General features: G+C 39.9%; 1 protein-coding gene across 2 annotated transcripts; it reads right to left on the bottom strand.

The window, feature by feature from the left end:
* Positions 1 to 126: 126 nt before the first annotated feature.
* rprd2b (regulation of nuclear pre-mRNA domain containing 2b) lies at positions 127 to 27,639 on the bottom strand. 2 transcript variants are annotated; one of them, XM_030748890.1, is made up of 11 exons: positions 27,432 to 27,639; positions 10,559 to 10,688; positions 10,266 to 10,435; positions 9,915 to 9,983; positions 9,753 to 9,805; positions 9,476 to 9,602; positions 8,406 to 8,581; positions 7,813 to 8,098; positions 7,405 to 7,659; positions 5,351 to 5,515; positions 127 to 5,247 (listed from the first exon to the last, which is right to left on the bottom strand). In XM_030748890.1, the coding sequence occupies exons 1-11, from the start codon at positions 27,625 to 27,627 to the stop codon at positions 3,239 to 3,241; spliced, it is 3,636 nt and encodes a 1,211-aa protein (XP_030604750.1). In that variant the 5' UTR covers positions 27,628 to 27,639; the 3' UTR covers positions 127 to 3,238. The 2 variants fall into 2 exon arrangements, with proteins under 2 accessions (XP_030604750.1, XP_030604751.1); XM_030748891.1 differs by lacking the exon at positions 9,915 to 9,983.
* Between the last annotated feature and the right edge of the window lie 141 nt (positions 27,640 to 27,780).

Raw genomic sequence — 27,780 nt, 5'->3', positions numbered from 1 at the left:
TGTGCTGTAGTGTGCAAATTTTCAGAACAAAACCAAAGAAATAGAGAAAATGGACAGAAAACTCCCCTTCTTCTTAAAATTAAATAGAGCGACTAATTACAGTCAGTAATGCAACCAACAACAAAATTAAAGTTTTGCCAATATGTGAGGAAAACCAGATTAAAATCATTTTATGAAAGCACTAAAATGTTCTATTTATGGTTGTGATCATTAAAAAGTAAAGATGTATTTCCACTTAAGTATGCATATATTCACTGTGACAATAACTGCTGCAGAATGTGTGCATGTTCATCACACCAAAAAAGATTGGACACTCAAAGACCAGTGATATAGCATCATTGATAAGAACAGCAGTGAAAGCAATTTAACTTGTATATATACACACACACACAGGCTGTCAGCTTTGTCACATCTTCAGTCATTTTCAATTGGTCAAACCAAGTTTTCTTAAGGTCAAGAGGAAGAGAAGAGAGGTTGAACTTGGGAGGACACTCTTGAAGATATACAATTATTCTGTGTGCAATGTGAACTCTGTAAACTGATTATTAGCTGCTCCTACGTGTGACTGTGGAGATAACAATTTACAGAGGGTGGTAACAGATGTATAACATTCAGGACAACACTAGAATTCTAATGGTGTGTGAACACTGTAGTGACAAATATGGTTTGCCGTTACATTTGTTACAATGTATTCAGAGGCTTTATGCATAATGAAAATGTAATTTCAACACACACACACACACACACACACACACACACACACTCACACTCTAATCAAACACATGAAATGTGAGACTTTGACAGCAACACCCAGCCTGCAACTCTCACTGTAGAGGTAAACTACTACTCAATGTATAAGAGGGCAGCATTATGGCAACAATTCCTGGATGAAGGAGAATTAAGGCCACTGTGCTGACCTGTTTTTACCTCTTAGAAGTGATGAGAGGTGCAGAAGTGTTTTTGGGTGAAGCTCATGTGAGCACAAGGTAAGCACAGACGCTTGAAGGCGGAAGCATGAAATTAGCAACATAGCGAAAGGGGCCAAAACAATTGGAGAATTCAAATTAACTACTTTTACAAGCAATCCTAATTACTAATAAACACCATCTGTGGGTTCCTACAAACAAAAAAAGCACAAATTCTACCTAGCAGGAGGACACAGCTGAAAAATAAAGGCATTGAATGTTAATGTAATGGTAGCTGTGCAAATACATGAGAACAATCTTAAAAGTAAAATAAACAGCGCAAGTGATAGTGACCAAATAAAATACCTCCCCTTCCCAGTTGAATTGAAACTCTGGATTTTATTCAAGAGTACATGTTGAAGCCTAGCAAGAGTGTAGTTCAAAGTGTAATACTCCCTCCCAACCCATCATCCACCACTGAGTATCTTCATGACTCAGTCTAACGTCAAGCGCGCACAGGCAGACATTTATATATCGAAAATAAAAAGGCATAATTATCTTCACCCTCCTCTTCTGTGCGGTGGTTTCACAAAGGAGGACAGAAACATATGATAGATACTGCAGAGAAAATCTTCAGGTCTAAAGCTTATCCAAGGCCTCAATCACAGTAAAGACGGGGTGCGTGAGCAACGATCACTGTCCTCATGTACAGAATTAAGAGCTTAAAAAGAGGGGGAGGGAAGCTGTGTCAACTCAGTCTTTATATTTACAAGCTTAGAAATATACAGTGAGAGCAACAGAAGGGTGGAAAAAGGTTGAGCAGCAGAAGAATATTATTTACAGCAGGTACTCTGGAAAGAAGTGTTAACCTCACCTGAAACACAAATCACTTCAAATCAAACACCGAACACCCACACGCACACATACACACACACACACTCTCGTGGAAGAAGAGATTACTTTGGAGCTTACTGTCATGACTTCAGACATTTTCAAGTTTGACATTTTTGGGAAATGCAGTAATTCTTATTTATCTGTTAAATATGATGCAGAAACAGGAGTATAAAGACGGGAAGCATGCGCAAAACTGAACTTTTGGAAAATTGCGACTTCTTGCCGTTGTGCTGCTGCTTTTTCCTCAGAAGTCACTGCATGCTCATTATCCCCTGTAAAACATCTGTTTTGTATGGATGAAACAAATGTTTTTTTAACCTTCAGATATAAGTCTGGCTTTCCACGCATTTAGTTTTTACGTTAAGCTTCATCTACAGCATGCCGACATGAGTGATACTATTCTTCCTTTTTACAAAAAGCCAGTGAAAGTATTTCCCAAAAAGCCAAACTACTACTGTGTTTCTTCTCAGTATCCCATGAGACCCATACCTTTTTTTCAGCATCTCACTCTCCTTCTTAGGTAAAGTAACCCAAAAATCACACAGGGAAAACTCTGAAGCCCCTTTCAGACATGCTCTCCTTTCCAGTAATCTCAGTCTTAAAACTTGTTGGCTTCATGTCTAAATAAACATCCTGGTCATTTTTCTGGAAAAGTCCAAATTGTACACTGTGAAGATTACCACTGTGCAATCTCCCCATAGAACAACATGGACATGAAATTTTATCTGATTAACTCAGTTTCTAAGCAGAACCTGTGTGGGAGGGGCAGGGGTAGCTATCACTCGCTGCAGCAGAGACATGGACATGCATAGTGACCTTGCTCTTAGGGAAAAAGGGCTAAAATAACTAATCTTCACAAGTCTGTAGACAGACTTTACTAGAAACATAGTATGGCAAATCTCACATGTACTGTGGCTCATGGTTATGTATGAATGAAGCTGTGAAGAACGTCAACATAAATAAAGGTGACCCATTTCTGAATGACAGAATGCCACTCACTTTAACAGACCAATGAAGCCAGCAATGTTATGTACAGCATGTCTGAAAGGGCTGAAATGTAGTATAGTTTAATTTCTGCTTCAACTATTTTGTGTTTTCTTCTTACAGTTACGCAACTCCTGCAACAGAGCGAATGAAACTTAACTGTTTATGGAGAATTGTTGAAAAGAGAAAAAAAAAAAAAGATTACGGGTTGTTACACAACAATCTGAACTATGAAACTGATAACCTCTTAGCTTTACTGTACAGTGTAAGATGACTGGCTACCTGGCTGAAGCATGACGATTTAAATCAGCTATTTACACACAACCTAAAGTAGTTTTAATTCAAGCTAATTAACAGAGTAAAGATATCTGGGCTCATACCAGCAGGGCTAACACACACTGCACTGCTAGATGTGTGGCTTGCACTTCTCATTCAGCTTGTCACAGATAACCACTTCAGTAGCGTGGGGGTAGGAAAGGCCTCTTCTGTGGATGCAAGGGGCCACCTGTGAATGGAGGGCCGGCACGCTTGCCCCCACGAAAGGGGAGATCTTGATTATGCTGCTGAGAAGGGTTTCGGCCTCGCAACAGAGGTCTCTGTGGGATGGGAACAGACAGGATTGGGGGCCGAGGACTAGGCAAGGTGAGGAGAGGAACCGGGTTAGGGGTTTGGTTGCGGGGCTGAGCTGGAGGACTAGCAGGAGGTTTCTGGAGAGGAAGGGCAGTGGACTGAGTAAGTGAACGAGAAGGAGCGGTGTCAACTGCCGGGGAATTAGGTGTGGAGGGGGAGGTTGCAGACGATGTGGGAGAGGGGGATGGAAGAGGTAGATTCAGAGGCTCCTTAACTCTTCCCAATAAAGGTGGAGGAACACCAGGGGTACCTGGACGGTGGAGGGGGGGTGCATGGCAGAGGACAAAGGGCTCTTTGACTGTGCCGGGGCGGGAAGGCTTAGGGGGCTCGCCTAGCAACGATGACATGAGGGGTGGGGGGGCCACTTTGCCTCCTCTTGGCCCTATTCCACTTCTCTCTGTACCGTCAGTTCTCACTGAGGGAGGAAGTGGTAGAGGTCGGTCAGCAGGGACCATCACCCCACCTACCATGACTGCACTGGGTACAGCAGGGTGAGTAGGTGGAGGGGAATGGCGTGGTGGTAGAGGAGGTGGAGGGGGTCTAGGGATTGCTGGAGGTGTGCTGAAGAATGGAGATGTAGGAGGAGGAACCTGATGGAGATGTGATGGAAGAGGAGTCTGCATGTTCTCTGTGTGATAAGGCAATTGAAACTGAGTCTGAGGAGTGGGATGTGGGTGAGGAAGGGGTGGAGGAGGGTGAAGATGTGGGGGCATTAGAAGATGTGGGGGAGGAGGAGGCATAGAAGAGGTCATGTCCTCGGTGCCCCCTGGGCCAATGTTAAGAGGAGGGGGGATAACTTGTGGTGAGGGAGACTGAGCTCCCAGGTATCCTTCCTCTTCATACCACATCACTCCTCCTGGTCGACTTCCAGCTCCTCCTCCTCTTCGAGAGCCTCGACCAATCACGCGGATGCTCTCAACTGTCTTGATACGCTCTCCAGTGAGGGGTCGATTAGAGTAGCCTAGAGTTTGAATGGGTGCCCCTTCAGTGCAGGGTGACACAAGTGTCTCAATACGATGATACTGGCCCTCCTTTCCATTTCCACCTTGAGACTCTTGACCTTTTACCTTGTCCTCTTTTTTTCCACTCTGACCTCCTTCATCTGAGCCAGTGCTTGCCTTACGAGAGCCGGCAGAGGGTCTCCTCTCTCCCATTGCTCTGTTGTTTCCCATCACCCTCAACTGACTTTGTTGTTCATCCTTCTTACCTTTCATGTCATTAATAGGAGAAGAGGAGACCTGCTTCCTCATATGAATCACGTCATCATCTTTTAATTTTGTGCTGCTCTTTTTTCCAGCACCATACCGTGAAGAAGAGGGTAGGAAGTCTCCATCGTTGCCACTTCCTGACGGGGTGATTGCTGCATCCCACGGTTCACTGCGGTAGGCTGTGGGTGAGAGGTTATGACCTCCAGATGAGCCCAGAGATTCTGGCACACTCCCAGGTGTGTCCATAATCTCATCCTGGGTTGGGGTGCCAGCTGCCTCGTCTCTCACTGGGGTCCCGTCCACCCCATCAGGACTAACATCACCAAGAGCAAGACTAAAACCCGGATTACCCTGCAAGAAACTGTTGATTTTGGACTCTAAGCTGGGGGGAGAGACAGAAGGAGCTGAGGGGCGAGGAGGGGGGGGAGGAGGAGGGGACAGCTGTCTCTCTTTCTCCCAATCTCTGGTTCTTCCAGGTGTGTCTCGCTTGAGGCTGTTCCCCAGAGTAGTTTTTGTTTTTGGGGTGGTCGGGGTGGTGGGGTGCGGAGCTTTAGAAGGTGCTGATTCTGGGGAGGTTCGTGTAGCAGAGGCGGTGTTAGTCACACTATGCAGAAGAGAGGACAAACCTGGGCCAGGACAAAAACAAAGGGTGACAAATGGTGAAACGAGCTTAGTTCAGGAATAATTGTTAAAAACGTCTTAAAATTTACGCTAAATATATGATCCTACCTGTTGTGTTGGTTTTAGACAGAGCATTAAGTATCCCTTCAGGTGTGATTTCAACACGTGACAGGATACTGGCCAAGGCAGGGCTTGGAGGGGTGCCTTTGGAGGCTGCTGATTGGCCAGATGGGGTGGTAGGTGTCCCAGGAGATGGACGAGGTGATGGACTTGCTGCAGAGAGAACGATCAAAGCTGCCTTTAACAAAATTATTTGAATGTAATGTAACAAAATAAACATCTTAAAAATGAAAAAGTCAGTGGTTACTTGTGTTTTTTCCGATGTTCCAACAACAAACTGAAAACAGTAATAACCAAACCCTGACTTAGCTTATTAGTCTGCTCCACAGAGATCCATTGTTGTCCAAACATAATTTAAAAACAAACAAACAAACAAACAAAAAAAAACACTGAGCTATACTGTTGCACTGTGGGTGATACCATGGTGGCTTAATTGGAAACAGGTCTACAGATAATTAACCACAATCACTTTCTCAGTCTCCAGAGTAATACAGCGGTCATTATACATTCCTGGAAATGCCATTCTGTAAACACTGCTTCACTAGCTTATCACACCCTCCTGAGGGAGGGCTAAAAAAAATTGGAGAAATACATGCACATTTGTTGACATTAATCAAGATGGAATATTTGTGGTCTTATCCTTTAACTTGTCTCAGAGATCTTGCATCACTCAGTGGAAGTTTCGAAGAGATTTTTTTCAGGATTAGGGCCAGTAGTCTGTCATTTCAATTAGCATTCCAAATATTGTGAACATGATTAAGGCAGAATTATATCTATGTTAGAAAAGATAACTAAAGTGGTAAGTGTAGTTATGTATAGCATGAATCATCAAACCTTAACACTCTGTACCGTATACAATTAAATATTTTGCAGTATGTTACATTTTTACCCCAGAGTCACCTCTAACATGCCGCACTCACTAGATGAATGCTGGGTTCATTTGGTGAGTGCAGATTGTCAGATCACCATTTGTCTGAGGAAGGCTGTACCTAAGATGTTATATTTATATTATGGTATTGTATTAAAAATCATTCAGGAGCTTTCGCTGGTGTGTTGACTCTACTTTTCTTTATACTCATTTGCTAGCCTGGCACCCTTTTTTTTTTTTTTTTTACATTTTTGGATTGTGCGTGTCTTATCTCCATTCAGATCACCATTTACCTCATAATGCCGGGTGTGGAGTGTCCACAACTATTTATTCTGGAGGAGGCTGTAAAACATGGTGAAAGGAGTCCAATATGTGTCGATGAGTCAGTGAAGCTCACTTCTGTCCAGTGACAGTGACACTAAGGGGAGTTGTTGAGGATTTCCAGAACTTCTGTTGGTTCTGTTTTTGCCGCTTTTAGCTGCCGTTAACAAGTTTTACTGAAACTTTCTTCAAAGTGTATCTAACGTTAATGCCTCAGACTCTGAGCAAATAAAATATTGTCATATCTTGTGAAAGTTTATTTTATTAGAGGGAAAGTGGGATTTTTTTAGGACATACGAGCCTAGTATTAATTGGCACATAACCAGCTGCTCTTGTTGTCTAGCCAGCTCTTGTCAGCTGCCCAGAGACGGGAGGGTCGCATGTCTAATCTACTGACTATAAGTAACAACAACAATATCGGAAATAAAGTATCTATGTTTTCTTTTGTTATAGCCCTGACTTCAGTTTAGGAGATGAGGCTTAAGGTGAGCATGAAGAGGATGAGGTGGAGATGAGGGAGGAGAGAGGGCAGTGGTGGAGGAGTAGCAGGTGAAAGAAATAATGAGAAAAGAGATAATAAAGAAATGAAAAAGAGATGATGAAATGTACAAATCTCAAATGGTCATATATAGTTTAAAAGAACTACTTGTGATGATGGTCACATACAATGCTTGAGAAGCTGATCTCAAAAGGGCAGATGGACTAAATTAATATCAGGTAAAACTTTTAAAGTCAGCCCAGTCCTGGAACTTTTGACAGTATAGAATAGTTTGTTTTACATTTTATTTTGTCTCATAAGCACCAAACTACCACACAGAAATTGTCAGCCCTCTTCTACAAACCCCAAACACACCTGTATTCTTCATGGCAGATGTGAGTGAGCTGAGAATGGAAGTTATCTTTCCTAGGTCCACCTTTGCCAGATTGACTCCCAGAGGGGTAGTTGGGGTACTTGTAGGAGTAGCAGATGTGGGAGTCACTGGAGTGGTTGTGGCAGTAGCAGAAGCACTGGTCTTAGAGACCTTTACAGATGTATTTGGAAGCTTTGACGGCACATCTGACTTTGTAGCCTTGGAAACAGCAGCAGCTGGTTTGTCTTTCTTACCCTCTGTGAATGAAGGAAATTCAAAGAGCTCATAGATTTTCAAATCTGAATCACAAACCTGCAGCATTGCAACTTAACTTTCTACTGGATGTATATGAAGAAAACAAGTTATGTCACAGCACAAGCACAGATCTACAACAATCAACAACCACTAACCCCCTGCTGCTGCAGCATCGGTTTCTTCGTCAGACATATCCATGTCCTCCGTGTCTCTGTTATCACTCTGCATTTCTCCTTCATCCATGGCCTTTCCATCCAGATCTGGATCCACCTGGGCCCTGCTAGCCCCCATTGCCATAAAGGGTGAGTCAGAGCCAGTGGGGGAAGGGGCATCTTCAGATGGTGAGGGGATGGGAGAGTCCTCAGGTCCAGGTAGAGTTGACTTGAGTGAATCCAATTTCCTTTTAAGACTGGCCACACGGTTAGCAAAAGCGTTGTAAGCCTGAGAAGAACAAACAAAATTATACGAGACATCTCCAACTAATTTGTCTACTGATGCTGTAACAGGTGAATTTCCCCACTGTGGGATTAATAAAGTCCTATCTTATCTTGTATTCTGTCCAACTTTTGTACCATTTTCATTGATCAGTGCTCTATGCTACCAAACAACCTCAACTACTGAAATGGCTGAGTCATCAATTAACGGAATAAATTAACTTTATTTATAAAACAAAGAAACCACTTTAATGTTCTCTCTCTAAAAACACAACCAAATCATCTTTACAGCTTACAAAACACACAATACCTACATTGGCCACAATCTTAACTTCCTTGTACTGCATCTCGTAGAAAATGTCTGCATTTCCCAGAGCTTCCAGCAGAGGTGGTCCTGCTTTCAACTCTTTCTCCAGGAAGCTGACAAACTCCTGCAGCTTCAGGCTGCCATCCTCAAAGTCCTTGGCGAACTTATTCCCCCCTGCCTTATCTAACAGAAGAGACAGTTGACAAACAAGCAAAAACATTAAATACAAGGTTTACTCAATTTTAAAAAAAATTAAAATCAGATTAAATCACTGCAGACTGCAGTGTGCTTCTGTCAAATGTGGAAAGAAGAAATTTAATTCATCTGAAAAGTTGATAACTCCTTTAAATACAGCAGCTAAAAATTAAGTTAAACATAATAAAATAGCTCAAATAAGTAGAATAATGTACAGAACAATGTACAATAAAATGCAAAAGTAGAAAGAGCACAGCAAAGTAGTCAATTGTTCACTAAGTGCTGTGACAGTGCAGGGTTGAGGTAAAATGTTAACAGGAGAGAACAGATGTGCTGTATTGTAGAGAACTATTATGAAAAGAGCTTTAGAAAGATTTCAAGTAAAAGGGAGTACTCTTAAAACCTTCATTACATTTGTTCTCTGTGGGGTAAAGCATTTGATTGGTTAGCTGCTATTTAGTCTATCACATGAGTATAAAAGGTTACCCACAAGAGGATATTTTAGACCTAGAGATTCAAAAAACTGACCTTCTTCAGCTGGCCTCTGCCCCTACCTACACAGACTATTCAAGAAACTGTACAGCCTTTGGTTTTAATCATGTGACTCATGTAAATGACTGATTTTGAATTTAATACAAAAAAACAAACAAAAAACCATACTTGCAATATCTACTTTCCAGTTTTGGTCTTCAATCCCTTTGTTTGATTGTATGCTACCCCCCACCCTGAGCCAGGAAAACCTGTGCTAATGATGTGTATACTTGTTTTGACAGGTATGAACAGGACACTGATATCAAAGTCCATGTATGTTTGAGGCTTAAGACAAAGTACAGAAGACCACAGGTGTGCAATGATGCAAAAATAAGTTCAGTAATATCTGACCTTTAAGTCTCTTGAGGGCCTCCGTACTGCAGACATCCACCCGGAGAGCTGACAGCTGCTTTTCCTGCAACTCTTCTTCAGCAACAGATTGCCTATATTTTAACAACTGTTCAACGAGGGAGTGGGGCTAGAAAAGAGAAAGAACAGAGGGCTTAAGATCACAAGATATTGTATCATCATTGAGTTTGTTTCAGGCATTTTTAGGAAAAAAGAGAGAGCGGAAAAAAAAAAAAAAAAAAAAAAAAACAATTCCAGGAAAACACAAAAGGTGGCTTACCGTGAACTCTGCCACAATCTTGGACTTCAGGGCAGCTTTGGAATTAGCAGGGGCTAGAGAGTAAAAATAAATGACCTTAAAAAAACATGAATATAATGTATCTGGAAATATTTCAAATAAACAGCTGGTGTAAACTTAAGTTTTCATTAGTGCCCACACTACCTCTGTGTTTTAGGACCCCTAAAAGACTTTTGGATCCGTTGCTGACCCCGTGTTTTCTTTGACAGAGACCTGAGAACAGCGTTTTCCGACACACAGAATTTGAAAAAGTGCCACAGGCCTGGCAAAAATTGCCCATAGGACAGGTTTTTCTAGTTCGAAATAAAGAAAACTTTGCTCTTATTTCTTTTTGTCACTTCTGTTCTTCCTACAGCTAAAACAACCCCCTGCTTTCTGTTTACCCAGGTCTACACATGGGTCATGCAATGTTGGTACAGAATTTTAAAAAAATAAAAATTTTTTTTACAAAAAGCAAAGAATTTGATTAACAAAACTCTGAAGTGACAAACTGACCATTTGCAGGTGTAGCCTCCTTTTCCTTTTCTTTTTCCTTTGGCTTCTCTCGCTCCTTTTCCTTTTTATTCAAGCTGGCTTTGAACTGGCCAATGACTTCTTCGGGATACACGCTTCTCTCTTCCCAAATGGAAAAGATCCTTTCCACCGACTTGCGAACCTTCCCATCTCTGACAGAGCAAAATGACAAACGCAACATGCACACCTTAATACTCTTTGAGTGACAGGCATGACAGTAGTGACAAATGCAGTGAGGGTCTGATAGTACAGCTGAATAAACACTATGTACTCACTTAATGAGCTGAGCAGCATTAGGAAGAACCTCTGAGAAGGCTGAACGAAAGACAATGGCATTCTTTCTTTTGCAGTTTTGTATCACGTCGTTGGCAAGGTAGAAAAGATTCAAGCGGTGATTGTTATCAGCTGAAAAAAAACAAAAAAAACACAGAAATCAAAGAGCAGATCAGAAGTTAGTGTGCCCAGTCTGCCACTATATTTTCTGCCAGAGTTTACATTACTCTTGATGAAATCAACCTAAGTTTGTCACAAGGAAAAACTACAATAAATTAGGGCTGGGCGATATATTGAGTTTTTAAGAAAAATCAATATATTTTCATACGAGACATAAAATGAGACAATATCATTTACATCAATATAGTCTATGTTGCGTTACAATCATACTTGTAGATCCACCAATTCACTTTTCTCTTCTCCCAATTTGTCTCTACACAACTTCACACTGCCCCGCCTCTCTCCCGCACCAGTTCACCCGTGAAACATGCAGGAAGCAACAGCATGGAGAAGTAAACACACGAAGTTATTGAAGAGGAGCTGGTTAGTAAAAAGAAAAACAATGCTCAATTATTTGGAGATGGTTCGGATTCAACGTGTGAGATGAGCAGCAGAATAACACCTCAGCCAGGCGCAGCTAACTAGAACCCTGCTGACTGAAGGAATTTTGTTCAGTCAGTCTGGTAACATGTTTTGTTATTTGCGCAGAGTACTAGAAGTACAGGAGTACACACAGGAGGAAACGCTTTGGTGAAGTCTACTTCACTGGAGACTGGCTTTTTAAGAAACAAGTCAGCCTTTTGCTATTTTTGCTCTGTATCTTTTCTGTTTACATTTTAATAGCACAGCTGTGAGTCTTTTGTTATGTTGGGAAAATACATTTATTTGAAGAGCATTATCATTTAAATATGCCAATAGTTTATTTTTGAGCAATTTCTCATGTACATCTACAAGCCGAATGTTAATAAAAGTGCATGTATGACATTTGGGACATGTAGCTTTGACTCAGTAGTGCTCTTTTGTTTATACCTTTTGGGAAGGAAAAAAAATAGAGATATATCATATATCACCATTCAGCTAAAAAAATATCGAGATATCATTTTTGGTCCATATCGCCCAGAAATATTCATGTCAGCCTAAAAATCCAGCATCAATCATGCCATATTTACAACCCAATATGCAGACATTTTTTAAAAACTTATTCCATTTAACATTTCCCCATTGACAACCCCATTCTGGGATATACTGTCATTTGGTAATGATATATTCTGACAAGTGACTTTGCAATCCCTTCAACATCACTGCGTGATTCTTTTTTCCCCACATTGTACAATTATATAAAAAACATGCACATCCAGCAACAACTGCTTCTTTTTGTGGAAAGAAAACATTTGCTTACAGATGAAAGCTGCATACTTGAACACCAACACAAGAAGAAAAAATTTTTCTTCAGTAATTTACTTCAGAAAATATGAAATGAGTAAAATAAAGTATACCCTTAGCCTTAGGTACTGGTACTGCCTCCTTTACCAGAAATGACCGTGGGCATTATTCACTATTCTCTGACTTTAGCTTGCTGAAAAATTTAAACCGCTCTTCCATTCAACATTTCTTTAGCCACAAGATTTCTTGCTTATACAGCCAATTTCAAATCTGTGTACAACATTTTAAAAAATGACTCGAATATGATTAGTCCCTCTATGTGTTATTTTTTAACCACTCCTTGGCGAATGTGACTGTGCTAAGAAACATCACCCTGCTGAAATGTCCGGCACCTTAGTCAACGTCAACTTTTAGACTCTTTGAAAATCACACAGAATTTATAGTTAAAATCAATGACTGCAAACTGCCCCATCTCAGACTGCACAGTGACCCCAGACCATACCTTTAATGACACCATACAAGTGGTCTCAGGTTCCCCTGAAAGCCATCTGTAGTCTACACCAAACATCTCTACCTTTACTCTGGCTAAGCAGCATTTCTGATTTATTTATCCATAGCACATTGTTCTAAAAGGCCTGGAAAACTGCAGCTCTGCTCTAATGCCCTTTATGGACAACAAAAGTTTTTTTTTGTCCCCCCCAGCACCACAAACATTTTCTGAAAGTAAGATGATCTTGGCATGATGACACCACATAATTGAAGAGTAAAAAGAATACCAGTCCATAGATGTTAGGGGGTTAAATAAGATGGGCCCCAACTGTTAGCCTCTTTTCCACTAGTACCTACTCAGCTCAACTCAAATTTTAGGGTTTTCCATTAGGTGGTAGTACCTGGTATCAGGTACTTCTTTTAGTACCTACTCAGCTGAGGTTTCGAGTGAGTTGAGTCAAGCTGAAAATGTGAAACCAAGAGACTGCATGCCACTAACTGGCCAGGGAGTGACATCACTAGATGAGTCATGACACTACTTCACGAGAATCAAACCTGCTAATGAGGGAAATAGCTACACACTAACCAACACCGTGGTGCAATGACAAGGTGCAGATGTTTTTGTGCTTGGTGGCAGATGACAGAATCCAGAGGAACCTAGATGGAATAACCATTTGGGTTTGTATCTCAAAAAAATGACACCAAAGGACTTTCGGGCCGCTTTGCTAGAACGGCCCCACCCACCTTGAAGCAATACTAAATTGTAATGGAAAACAACCAAAATTAAAACCGCAAGCAGTGGATGATCGGGCCCTTGCACCCAATGCGTATCGACCCGTGGTGCACTCGGAGGTTTTTTTTAATTGTGATGGTGTACAGAATCTCTGTAACCAATTTCATACATTTCTGTGAAACTAAATCTTTTGCTCGCCATATAAACCCAATGCAGTATGTATTTGGGGTGTGGTCATGGCTGTATCATTCAAAATAGAGCATGGGTCTCATTCATTTTTTTGATGAGGATGATGTCAAGAATGTTAAAACAAATTTTCATGCATTTCAGAGAAACTAATTTTGTAGACGCTATACAAGTTTTAATTTGCTTCTGTAGGGAGCACTCTTGCAGCCTTGAATCCATAGTTCTGGGTTCAGCCTGGGTTTGTACATGAGTGATTACATTTTTAGGCTGATCGGGCAAAGCATGTGCGAACGAGTGCACAAACAATTTTGTGGCGAGAGACAAACGAAGGTCAACTTCAATGGCCTGGTGTGACAAGGCCGTTGAATATTCTACAAAACCATGAATAACTTTTGATGGGCTACTTGTCTAGATGATCTGGAGCCATTTTGGTCAATTGAAAATGGCTGACTTCCTGTAGGGTTTTGGGTATGGGTCCAAGAGACTTTCTTGTACGTCTTAGTATATTACATGAGCCTGCACAATTTCAGATATGTAGATAAAATATAGCTCCGGGGCTACGCAAAAAACATGGTATGATATTTCCAGGTCCCACTAGGTGGCACTCTAACATTTAGGGACTTTAAGCATATCATTGTGTTCAGGGCAGGAGGCTTATCAAACCACTAAAGTTTGACACAGATTGGGCAATGTGGCTTTGAGTTACTGCCATTTTTGTCTTCATGGTGAAACACCGAACTTTGCCATCCTGCCAGGGTTACGCCCTTTGGCGAAAACTCACAGTTTTGAAAACAACGTAAGGCCAACTCCTTAAGGCTTTCCGGGAACATTTGAAATTGTTCTGCTCAACCACCTCGAAGTGTCAAACATGACATTTCCTGTACCCACTAGGTAGTGCTGCGACTGTCAGTAAATATTATCATATGTATATGTTCAGGGGCGGACTGTCATCCTACTGCAGAAGTTTGATCCAGATCGGATAATGCAGGTTTGAATGAGAGGCGATCAAAATTTCCTGGCGAATGATCGAAATTCACTGTGCTGTCACGGTCACGCCCTCTGGTAAAAACTCACCATTTTTGAAATTTAGATTCCCCCTGGTGTGTAGATAAGACAAAACACATATGAAGTTGAAAACATCCAAAACCTCTGAGTTATTAGAGAAAGTACAAGGGCAGGAAATCGCTAAAATCAGCCATTTAATTCAAAATGGCGAACTTCCTGTTGGATTTAGGGCATTGGACCCTGTGGTCTTTTTTGTTCGTCTGGACGTGTTACATATGTGTACCAAATTTCATACATGTACGTGAAACACAGCAGTGGGAATTGAACTAAAGGTGGCGCTGTAGAGCCATTTTTAAAGGGCCATGCCTGAAACCATTAAAATACTTAAATTTTCACCAGACCTGACGTGTGCAAAATTTCATGAGTTTTTGAGCATGTTTAGACCCTCAGAAAAAGCAATTCATTTGCCTGAATGTCCTAAGCAATTACAAGAAGGCCTTCGCACAGGTTGTGCTCGGGCCCTAACCAGAGTACACCTGAATCGAGTCAAGATGAGTACCGTATTTTCCGGAGTATAAGTCGCACTTTTTTTCATAGTTTGGCTGGGGGTGCGACCTATACTCCGGAGCGACGTATATGTGACATTTATAACACATGAACCAAAATACTCCAGCCACTTGACATCTCCGTGAACTGCAGCTTTAAGGCAGTCTTGCGTAACCTGTGGGCGCAGTGGATGGAGAGCACAGCTTAACGGCAACTGGGAGAATGCGCCACCCAACTTTCCTGGAAGTCATTGGATGGATCAAGAAAACATGGGCTTCAGTGACAAACCATCCTGTTGGGATTCAGAAAGGCTGGAATAATTGGAACTGCAGCTGACGACGAGTCTGACTAACGCGACACAGAAGAGGAAGCGGCGCTTCGTCTACGGAGTGTACGGAATTGTTTAGAAGTGACTCCGAGGATGAAGAATTCAATGGATTGATGGTTTGGTTAACTTGTTAGTATGTTCTTTATGCTATGGTTATCTGAATAACTTAATGTTACGTTAACATACTGTAGCGATTCTCTTAGTTAGAGAGCGTGTTGATGTTGTGGGATTTCGGACTGTTCGGGAGGTTCGTGAAGGCAGCATGGAGAGAGAGAAAAAGACCGAGAGCTTGCCTGTGTGTGTGTTGCTGTTCCGCTGTTGTAGTTGTGGTTGGCGTGGCTGTGGCCTACAGCAGCCGTTTTTCTGTTAATAAAGACGACCTTTGTTGTGAATATCGCCGACTTTGGAAGTGTGTTTACAACGTAACAATACCGAACACGTGTTCGTTGTGCGTCATGTAGCTGAATGTGCTACGTTAGCATAACGTAGGTGTAACCGTGTTCGTCCTGTTCTTTAATCCATTATTATTTTAAATTGCCGTTCAAGATGGAATTTGTGCTCTGAGTCTCGGATTCTATCAACCCCCCCCCCCCCAAAAAAGTGCGACTTATAGTCCAGTGCGACCTATATATGTTTTTTTCTTCTTTATTATGCATTTTTTGGCTGGTGCGACCTATACTCCGGAGCGACGTATAGTCCGAAAAATACGGTACATGCTGGTGGAAATGAGGCTTTAGAGAGCTCTTCAGATCTTGGTATGATGACACCACATAACTGAAGAGTAAAAAGAATGCCAGCCCCTAGATGTTAGAGGTTTAAATAAGATGGGCCCCAACTGTTAGTCCCAAAGAGGAGCCAACTTTTGGTACCTAAACTGAAATAATAATAGCTTTACCTAACTAATTATGACAATTATAAAATGTCAATTTTATGTTCATTTGCTTGAGCACATCACCTCAATCTGAAGGCACTGTTACAAAAAGCACATTTGATGTAATTATTTTATGTGACTGCATGCACCCACAAAAATTCCATTCCATTTCCAGGAGGAATATGATACTGGCAATGACGCAATGACTTTTGCTGCTTCTGAAAATAATAATATCCCATTATCTGATTTTACCACACACACACTTCAGATTCAGTGAGTAAGCAACACTACTGGTAAAATTCTGACTTTCAGGAAGAAAATGACATTTAAAAATATCTAAATCTCTTCTCTATTTCTACATTTTAATTTGGCTCCATTATCAACTTGATTAGTCTAAAAATATCTAATGTCTAGATAGCTAGAATCTTTTTTTTTTTTTTTTTTTTTTAAACACATGTTGAGCTCAAGGTCAATCTACCAGTAAAGTAACGGAGTCAAAAATAACAAAAAAACAAAAAAAAACAAAGTAGAACAATAATCACAAGAAAAGTAGATGAAAGTATTTTCTCATCCTCAGCTCTTACCTTCCCAAAGGAAATCTGTTATATACAGAGTAAGTTGTGCCAAATTAGCTTTTTGAATTGTTGAATTTTTAATTCAGCCCCAAGGACTCAGTAACTTTCAGGCTGTTAAACCATGTAAACTTTAAACAGAAAAAGTCATTTTGTAATTCCAAAAACTAAGGAACAATAAATGGTATGACCTGGCATTAACAAACAAAGCACATTCACTATAATCAGATATCAAATAATCTGAAATGAGGACATTTCTGTGACTAATTTATTAGTAGTCTAAACAGGAAGAAAAAAATAGCTTAAAAGCAAAATATACTGTGTATTTAAGTGCCATCTGAAACTGTCAAACACATACATTAATAATCAAATCAATTTTAAATATGAGTGAACCCTGTGGCACAACACCACACAAAGTGTCAGATTAGTTTGTAACCAACATCAGCAGTGCTAGCTCCAGCGGCCCTCTTATTCTTGCAGCTTAACGGTATACCTGTGCAGAATGCTTTACAAATTTCTCTGCTCAAGTGATTATACGCCAGTTTACTCTGACACAGCCTACATACAACCATTCATTTTCTAGACTGAAAGAGTGCTCGTTTACAACTTCCCGTTTGTCTAATGGTGGGTGGCATAACATAACATTTAATTGCTTTTTTAATGGTATAATAATTAGTTTAACCAACTAGTAGTTCAGGTGACTACTCGCAAAGGAAGCAGTGTTTAATCATCTAGTTGATAAATCCTGCATATCCCTGATTTGAAGAAGAGATGAGTTGTACAAAAAGGCTTTTGTCAACAGCAGCTATTAAAACTGAAGTCAAACTCAAACTCATCTCACCAATAAATAAAAGGAATCTCTGTATGCATGTGTGTGAACATGTGTTTCTCTTTTACAACCTATCTTGTGATCTACTTTGAACCTGGTAGGTATACTTTTGAGTCCCACAGTTTTGATAAGTGGCTTCACAATTTAAGTATTACCTATATAGAAGGGGTTTAGGGATTTCTACAGCAACACCACCCATCAATACAAGTCTCAAAGTTTTGGCATAGTTAAATTTCCACACATGCATCTCAGTTCCCAGTAGTGCTGTCACAGAAAGCAAGGTGAGTTTAGCCACTAATTATTTAGCAAATGCCTCGGTTAGCTTTAGCTCTATACCAACACAGACTGAGTGCTTTCTTGCTCTCTTGCATTATACATGCAGGTCTGTTATGTTTTCCACACAATTATGTGCACTTTAGGACTATGTAAATTGCAGCCACAGAACTTAATGGACATTTCACTAATTTAAATACAAAAAAAACCAAACAAAAAATCCACCTAAACAGCTGACTGATTTCTCAAATTTTAATTCTTAGAGAGGTGATTTGTCTTAAATCAATTTTCCTTCCAAAATCTTGCAAGTCAAAAATAAATTTTAAAAAGTCAATGGCAGCACAAAATATATATTCTGGCATTCAGCATCCTGACATTAGTTCTTATACAGTGCGTAAATGTGACACCAAAGCAAGTATTGTTGGGCAAAAAAACTGAGGAAGATCTGTTTAATATACACTATGTTTAATATAGGCTATGAAAGGAAAAGAAAGAATAATATTTAATGATTTTCATTATTTTTTCATTTTCTGTTACTAATTCAGAAGTGATTCTCATTTAATTTTAATTTAATTTACATACAATTCAATAATGTTCCTTTTCAATTACCTGACTTTATGTGTTATAGACCAATATGTGTGTCTATTCTAGTAAACACAGGATTATTAATGACAAATAATAGACTTTTGTATCTAAAAAGTCAGCATTAAGCATTTTTAATCGTCCAATCAGCTCACACTGGAACATGTTTACCATCCCATGTATTAAACTTTGCGCTGGCTCACTCAAATGAGCAGTGACACAGAGACACGTTAAGACTGGCTGATCTCTAAAGTAAAAACAAATCTGACTTGATATATAACAAAAATAGCATTAGTGATCCAAGCCATGCAGCAGGTATGGTGAGCTTCTCAGGCTCTTTTGGCAGCTGCATTACCATTCAAAAATAATCAAGGCCAACTTTTAAATAAATTTCAATACAACTGCAATGCCTGACAAAGATATGGCAATAATAACCCATGGCCTTCTTTCAAAACAGCCAACCAGAGAGCATCTTCACTCAAAATGCTTCAACCAACAATAGGTAAAAAAACAGAACACGCCATGGCCAACAGAAAGCAATAAATGATGACCAGCAAAGTGCCTCCTGGTTAGTTGGCTCTGGCCTTCATCAGTATACAAAAGCTCAACTGGCACATAACAGCTCATCTTGTATTGTCAGCAGAAGCTTTTATCATCATTGTCCTGTGGGCAGTGATCCAGGGTGGGAATTAAATAAAAAAAAAAAAGCCTCCATGATAACTGGGCTTAGATGCTGACCATTCAAACAACCTCTCACTGGACAGATAAAATTTCTAAAACACAGTACTTGAGCCTGAAAAAGAAGAAACTGCAGTAATAATGTGTATGCTGATGTTGAACTGTAAAATAAAGCTACAAAAATGTCTGAAAAACTCACATTAAAGGGGAAAAAGGTTTTTCCTGAGTAACAATATACTATGCAGTTTATTTGGCTGGCTTTCAACATTTTTATTTTCATACCAACAAATCACGTTTAAATCAGGAAAAGCATTTTTTCACAAGCATGTTTTCACTGCATGGTGTCTATTATATGATAAAAGCAATGTGATTTTCATGGCTGTGAATTAGGTTAGTCCCTAAGGCTGAACTTGCTGCTTTGTATCAGTTCATATCACAGATAAACGGATGCAAAAGTGCGTACTTGTCGTCTTGCTCATAATCGCTGTCTCTGTATACCTTGTGCCGCACACAGATGCTGCAGTAGTTTTATTTGGACCATAAAATATGTTCGCAGCACAAGAAAGGGGAGCGTGTTCTCCCACATTTGTGCCCTTTGGCTTCTGTGTCCAGACAAGGACCAGTCCACACTCATATGTAAAGAATCAGTTCACAAAGCACGTTGGAAACGCAGGCCCGTTATGTTCTTAAACATTTCTCCGGTTCACTGAAACCGACACCAGCAGTGGCACAAGTGGCACCTCAGCGGTAGAAATGTAGTATGACAGCAAGAGCTGCATGTGAGGATGAGGAGGAGGATTTAGTACCTTCAACATCCACCAACAATACACACTGCAATATACGCAAGAATACCCTCCCTACTAAAGGTGGAAACAACAAACTTGTTTTGCTACTTGAGGCAAAAACACATAGTCAAGAGCAACCAGGCTATGAACGGGGAGATGCTAGCAGCTGGTGATGTGCCACTCAAATATAAACAAATGACTGCTCCAAGCATCACCAGAACACTCATCAGTTGCGCTCCACACCATCTAGGATACTTTTGTGCTTACATAAGACTTATGCTGTGTCACTGGATATAATGCTGTCACACTACTATTGCATTATAATCAGTGATGTCAATAACGTGTAACTCTAATCCAGTGCTTCTCAAATAGTGGGGGGTGCGTTGCGCTACCAGGGGGGGCACGTCTGACCCCAGGGAACATGCTTTTTTTGCCTTACTAGAATAAATTGTAATTGCACATCCACAGCAGTGGGTGGCAGTGGCGCTCTCATTGTCAGAGTGGGCAGAGTAAGTAATAGCTCTATGGTGCACATTTTTTTTTGCCTACTCACAGCGTAGAGTGGGCGCCGCCGCGACTATTTATAGTCGTGTCAGAGAGTGGGGTGGGGGGGCACAAAGGTTTTCTTCTTTCTGGGGGGGGGGGGGGTAACCGAAAATAATTGAGAAACACTGCTCTAATCGGCCTACTTTCCCGGTAATGAGTAATCTAATGCGTTATTATTTGCAGTCTAATAATCAGATTAAAGTTACTTATTCAAGTCACTGTGTGTTACTATTTTTGTCATTTTTCTTAGTAAAAAGATATATTTTTGCTTTCTTCTAGCATCTCAGGGAGTGACATCTGGCCGACACGACAATGAAGTCCAGTTTTCAGCATGAGGACAATAACAGCACACAGCAACGATGGAGGGAGGAAAGAGACGTGCATTTTCTAGCTGGAAATACCGGCGCTATTTTGAGTTTGTATCAGCTAAAGATGACAATATCAAGGTTTCTTGTACACTCTGTGCTGCCAACAAAGTGCTATCTAGCTTAAAAAACACTACGTCAAATTTGAAGAAACATTTGGAGTTGCAGCACGGCACAGTCAAGCTTACAGTGCGAGTCCCACCAGGTGGTGCGAAGCAGAGAGCTGTGGCTAATGCAGGAGGCCCCCCAGCACCCAAACAACAAAAGCTGGACTTTGGTACAAACCAGTAAGTGGGGGAGAGCAGAATAAGTTGGTCGGTCAGTATGTAGTAGAGAAAATGCTGCCCTTAAACACGGTTGACTCACCCTCGTTTCATGGTTGTCATTTTTATGTTGAGGCAGCGGGGGTGCTGCCGGTGTTGTGCCAAAAAGTGACTGTCTGCCAAAAAGTATTTTGGTATTTGCCAAAAAATGACTGCTTGTATTTAAATGGCTGTAAATGACTTGTTTACCTATAATCTGTGAAACGTGTCAAACATATTTCTCATGAATGATATCAAATCATTTTGAGTGAGAAAGAGCATTTCTATCACAAGGCAGAAGCTGCAATCAGTTTTTGGCAAAGTGACATATATATTTGATTTTTATCAAGGTTAAAAAGTGACATTGACATTTAAAATGTCTTTTTAAACAGAAATCTGGCTAAGAAGGCTGCAGAAATTGCAACAAATATAACATCACAGTTCTATAAAGATATTTTAAGTGGCCAGAAATAGGGCTGCAATGATTCATTGACGTAATTGATGACGTCGACTACAAAAATTAGTCGATGTCGAATTTCATCATCGAAGCATTGTGATTTATAACCCATCCATCTATTTTCTTCCGCTTATCATGTAATTTTGTAATTGCAATACACTACAGGAAGATATGGGGGCAGTATTGCCTCCATTGTCTGCCAATAACTATACCAACAAAGAAGAACATAACAGAAGAACATAATGTTGGTGGAACAGAGAGGAGGGAGGAGAAAATGAAAGAAAAAGGAGAGACTGTCAATGGTGTGGGAGCATTTCACAGAAAACAAAAACAAAGCTGAATGCAGATTAAGTTACTTTTTAAAGGAGTCATCAGTAATCAGATTGCTTTTTCAAGATAACTGTACCATCCACAAGCCATCCGTCTGCTCAACTCTGAGCCCTAACTGGACTATTATTGTACTATGTAAATATTATAATATTCTATAATTCCATGTAAAAGTGTGTATAGTGTATAGTATATAGAGTATAGTGTATAGTGTGAATTACTTATTTTTATTTTTATTCTTCTTATTTATATATATGTGTGTGTGTATATATGGTTGCAGGTACAAAATACATTTCACTGTGCATTGTACTGTGTATAACTGTGCATGTGACAAATAAACACTATCTTATCTTATCAATGACTATAATGCAGCTGCTGCTGGAACCTTGTTTCAATAGATTCACACTTCAAATTAGGAAGTGTCATCAATGACAGTAGCTCATTAGCTAAACAAAGTCAACCACTAGCATGTGTGAATTCAACCAATCCACTAAAGAAAATAAAACATAAAAAGGACCAATTTCAGTAGGTTTTCACCAAGCAATTTTAGCATCCATTAAATTTAATCCTACATGTAGCAACATCAATCAAGAAGTACAGTATGTAGGGCAGTTGGCCTGCCTTGTTTTATCCACACGACTCTACAAAGCTGAAAAAAGCTGTCCACTAAATTGTATGTTACTGCAGGTTTAAAAATAAAATAAACGGAGATGAAAACAGCAATGAAAATGTGGGTGTAATTGAAATAAATAGGCAAGACGAGATTTATCAAATGAACTGCACAATACTCAAGTATACTCCAGAGATTTAGTTTGGCTATCATCAAATACTGCAAACGGGTGCAAATTTAGATCCAAGATTCAGTTTCTTTTTTTTTTTTAGCAATGAAACCACAGTTTTCAACCACATGTTATAATCTTCTTTGGTGGATGGAATGTGTCACAGAAACCTCACCACTCACTTTAGTATTGTGGGTCTGTTTGTTAGCAAGATTATGCAAAAACTGCCAGGCTGAGGTGGGGAAGGGGAAAAGGAAACTGCAAGACTGAGCACTGGCAGCTTGGCAGACAACTGTGGTGACCAAGTGCCCTTCCACTGATCCCACTGAATTACGCCACACTGCGATTACAGCTAGTCTCATTAGACTTATTATGCATGGAGGTAGGGCTGCAATTGTCAATTATTTTAGTAATCGAATTTTCTATTATTCCAACGATTACTCGAGTAATCGGCTAAGAAATACTTTTTCGTATTAACAGTTCATCTTCATATTTTTACTTCCATACTGCAGTTTTTTGCTGTGTGAAACAAACAGCGGTAGATGGAGCAGCTAGAGTTCTCTTTTCTTCAATTGTTGATCAAGTGGTTGATGAAGGACCTCCAGCTGTTTCCCAGTAAAGGTTTAATGGTGGTTACGGGGGTGGGGGGGGTTCTTTTGGACTCTAGAAAAACGTTTACTTTCACTCCACCTGAGCTCACTGTCACTATAACTGCTCTTTGTGCTTGCGCAGACAGACTGCATGTAAAACAGCTGCCTGCCGCTGTTGTGTTATCAGTGTTTTTGTTGAAAGACTGGGGGCTGCATGAGCGTAATGTTGTAATGCTTTGTGTTCACAAGCATTCTCCTAAATACATTTCTACTGCTGGTCTATTTTTAGTCACTAACCAGGGATTAAAGTATAAAAAATATTTTGACAGGGAAGGGGTCCTTACAGTACCGAACGTTCGCTAGTGCTAGCGTTGCTCGCTAGCAAACTGTGGTTATAGCAATCCGTTCTGGGAGCTGAAGTAGAGAAAAAAAATAACAGCTGAAATTCTCAGGACAGCGAGCACAATACACAAACATGGCAGAGAGTGGTAGAGACGTGGAAAAACATGTCAGCGATGATCCACTCAGTGTTAAAGGGAATCCGTGGCAGTGACAGAGAACTTTTTAGAATCAGGGTTTTTTTTTTTTCTAACTCCTGGTCTACATTCCACTCCAGTAGGTGGTGGTAATGCAGCTCTAAGTTGGTTTGCCAACTGCCATTAAACCCACAAGAAGAAAAAAGTCAACGACGGAGAACTTCACTGCTGCTAATGTGGGTGAAACGTTCCATTCACATGTAAAAAATGTAATCGAATTATTCGAGTTACTCGAGGAATCGTTGCAGCCCTACATGGAGGATTCATAAAAAGTCATAAGCTAAAAGTACGCGAAGGAAGTAGAGATAAGAGTGCAGTCTTAAAATGTCCATATAGTGTTAGACCACTCATCAGTATCAGCACCACTTTGAATTACTTATACTAGATAACTCGTAATAGCAGTTACAACTTGTTGCCATTTCACTAATGTAGACAGGATTCAATATAATGCTATGTGGATAAATTAATATACCTGGACTTTGAATAATTATATATATATATATATTAGGGGTGGGACTCGATTAAAAAAATTAATCTAATTAATTACAAGCTTTGTAATTAATTAATCGAAATTAATCGCATTTTAACCGCATTTCAATATTTGACATGAGAAATATTAATTTAAGTTTGGTTGATGAATGAATCAATATACATAAGCTTAAACTTCAAAATTTTGTTTATTTTCCCACCAGTCTACTACACAGACCAACGAAGGGTGGCAGTGCTCCTGTGATAAGCAAACTCCTGAAATTAAAGTTAAGCATCATAACTGGATAGTTTTATTCAACATGAATGTCTCACTTAATATGGTTGAAAATTAATCATTCGCTCAGCTGTATTCCTTGATGTTGAAATGTGTCATGCTTGTTTTAACAGCTTATTTTGAATAAAATAATTAAAATTAAACCACAAAAAGGAGAAAAAGTTCGTTCTCCGTTTAACCAGCTGCTTTTACACAGCTGGGCTTCACACTCACGGTTGCTAGGCGACATGAGCTACAGGTGAGGACAGGTGACGCTGATATGAAGGCTAGCCGCTCACGTCCTCCCTTTGCAGTCTTCGTGGGCTCTGAAGGACGTGGGCCGGGTCCTTCGCAGGATGCGGCCCCTGAATTTGGACATTGTGCGTCGATATAATCTGTATGCCGGGAACTCGTGCACTGAGAAACGTTCCACGGTGCAAAGTGCGTTAAAATGTGTTAAAATTTTTAATTTGTTAATTTCCCCGTAATTAATTAATCGAAATTAACGCATTAAAGTCCCAGCTATATATATATATATATATATATATATATATATATATATATATATATATATATATATATATATATATATATATATATATATATATATATATATAAAAATATAAACATATTAATATAAACATATTAATATATATATATTATATTATATTATATATATATATTATATAAGTAAGGAAATGTACACAGGAGCCGCCTCCTTTAGATACTTCACTACCATGGAACAGTTATCAAGAACTCATGCTCTGGTATGACTGATCACGATCTCTAGCTGGGTTAACATTAACTGATCATGCAAACTAGCTTGATCAAAAAATTATATTTTTAACTGCATCCACAAATATACAGAGTGGACATTTTTATTTTATGAAATTGTGAAATTTGAAGTAGTTGGTAAATCCTAAGGGTAAAATGGTAAAGTGCATACACAATGTCTATTCAAATGAATCTCCCAGCACTAGGGATGCAAAGATTCGTCCACATAATCGATGACATTGACTACAAAAATTAGTCAGCGTGGAATTTTAACGTCAATGCGTCATATTCTAAAACAATGTACGTGATTTTGTAACTGCAATACACTACAAGAATATATGGGGGCAGTACTGCCTCTATTGTCTGTCAATAATACTAATGAAGAAGAAAGTAATGTGAACAACGTAACTTTGGGGGAACAGAGAAGAGGGTGGAGAAAATGAAAGAAAATCAAGACAGACTGTCAAAGCTGTGACAAAACTAAAGTTGAACGCAGACTGTGAAAAGCTGAGCTTTCCTTCCACAGCAGCATTACTGCAATGCGTGAGCTTTTAAAACGCCAGCACCCTGGAACTGTAATGTCAGCTCTAGATGAGTACGTTTTAGAGTTAGTGTGTCGCGTTGATACCCTGTTAATGATTGTAAAGTAATGTTTCTGTTAGATTACCTGTCAGAAACAGGTTCTCATGGATGATGTTTGCTAAGTGGCACCATTTCAGTTATGTTAGCTAACAAGTGAAAAACAATAGGAGGAGCTATGTTGTCTCCCATTTTTTCCCGTTCATTAATATTAGCGTTCTTTCTGAATAGTACTGACTGAACACCCTGGACAGGTTGCCAGTCAATAACAGGCTAACACAGAGAGTCAGAACAATTTACACTCGCATCCACACCCATGGCCAATTTAAAACCACTAGTTAACCTAACATGCATGTCTGTGGACTGAGGGTGGAAGTTGGAGTACCCACAGTGAACCAATGCAGATACAGGAAGAACATGCAAACTCCAGAGAGAAAGCAAGAGATTAAAATTTTCCATTTTAGAAATCAGTTTCCAATATTTCTTACACATTCACAAACTATTTCTTATGTATCAAAGTAATTAGTACATCTAGGTTTAAGAAGGCTACAATATGACCAGTGTGTCTTACCGACTACTCTTTACCATTGTTGATATCTTAAATAACAGTTACTGGTACAAATATGATTTTTACTTGTTAAAAGTGCATTTCATAAATCTAAAATGCAACTTAAATGATACAAGATTACATCCTTTGGTTAAAGTTAAACTGATATTTTGGTTTTTAACTAGAGACAAGATTTAATATCAAATAACTTCACTTCCATTTATGATGCAAGAATATGTGCACGTGTGTACACTGTTACTTCATACATCATTAATTAGAACAGAAAATAATCCAAATTTATTATGGAAATGCCAACGTGGAATTATAAGATGTCAGAACTAAATTGGAGATATGAATAACACATTTTAAACAAAAGCCAACAGTAAAGGGTAAGGAGCTGTAATTAAATTATAGATATCTATAGTGGGCATACCCACTGTATGGACAGGAGATAAATGAAGTATGGATAGTTTAAACCACGTTAGGAATACGTTTGTTTGTTAAGTTTGTAACTTCAGCTAGTCACAAAACAACTTAGTACCTTCAATTGCTGTTTCAGCCTAAATGTTAAAAGGGGCTAATAAGTAACTGAACACGGGTATTTCTGAATTTGATTAGTGTCCTGCTCCTTTACCTCTTCATGCGCCGCCAATATAAACCATGCACGTTAAGACTACGCTTCAGGGAGAACTCAAACTACAAAGCACCGACTAAAAGCTGATTAGACTTGCCTAAAAAGCACCTTTATATCAAGTTCATTCTTCGGCTTAACAGCGCAGTACCATGAACCCCGGGAGGCCCGACTGTAAACATCGCTAGCATTAGCTTAGCTGGCATTAGCAGCTAATTTCAAGCAACGCCAGTGTTGGCTTTCAAATACGCTGCATATTAAAAAACTTAAACTTTGCTTAGGGCATGAATTATGGATTTGTACTGCACTAAACAACCCTCATCTTGCCGTACTAAACTGACACAGAGTTTTGCAAGCTGGTCGCGGGTCCGGGCAGAAATGAGTTGAAAATGGCTCAAGTACGCTAGCTAGCGGCTTAGCTTCAGTGACGAGCTACTCACATTTTTTGAGCCACTTCATCCAATGGCGGACGATAAGGCTGTGGTGTTTCTTGTTTTCAATGCACCATGCTGAAAGTCCTTGTATTGACTCCATAGTGTTGGAAACTCCTTGAAAACGCCTGTCCAAAGACGCTTCCAGAGCAGCGGTGGAGCTGCGGGATCCATGGCCACTCGCAGCCCCTGAACCGGCCGCCATCTTTCCAACTGTCTGCGATGCTGCTGGGGATGGAGGAGCTAAACTAATGAGGACTGCTAGGGGAGGGGGCACGCCTCCCCCAGGGAAACACGTTTTACTTAGGGCAAAACCACATCTACAAGCGAAAGTAATATGCAGAAGAAAACACTGTAC

Source organism: Archocentrus centrarchus, chromosome 16 (assembly GCF_007364275.1).
Source record: "Archocentrus centrarchus isolate MPI-CPG fArcCen1 chromosome 16, fArcCen1, whole genome shotgun sequence".
NCBI lineage: Eukaryota > Metazoa > Chordata > Actinopteri > Cichliformes > Cichlidae > Archocentrus > Archocentrus centrarchus.
The sequence above is the reverse complement of the archived record's forward strand: the minus strand, read 5'-3'. Positions and strand labels throughout refer to the sequence as shown.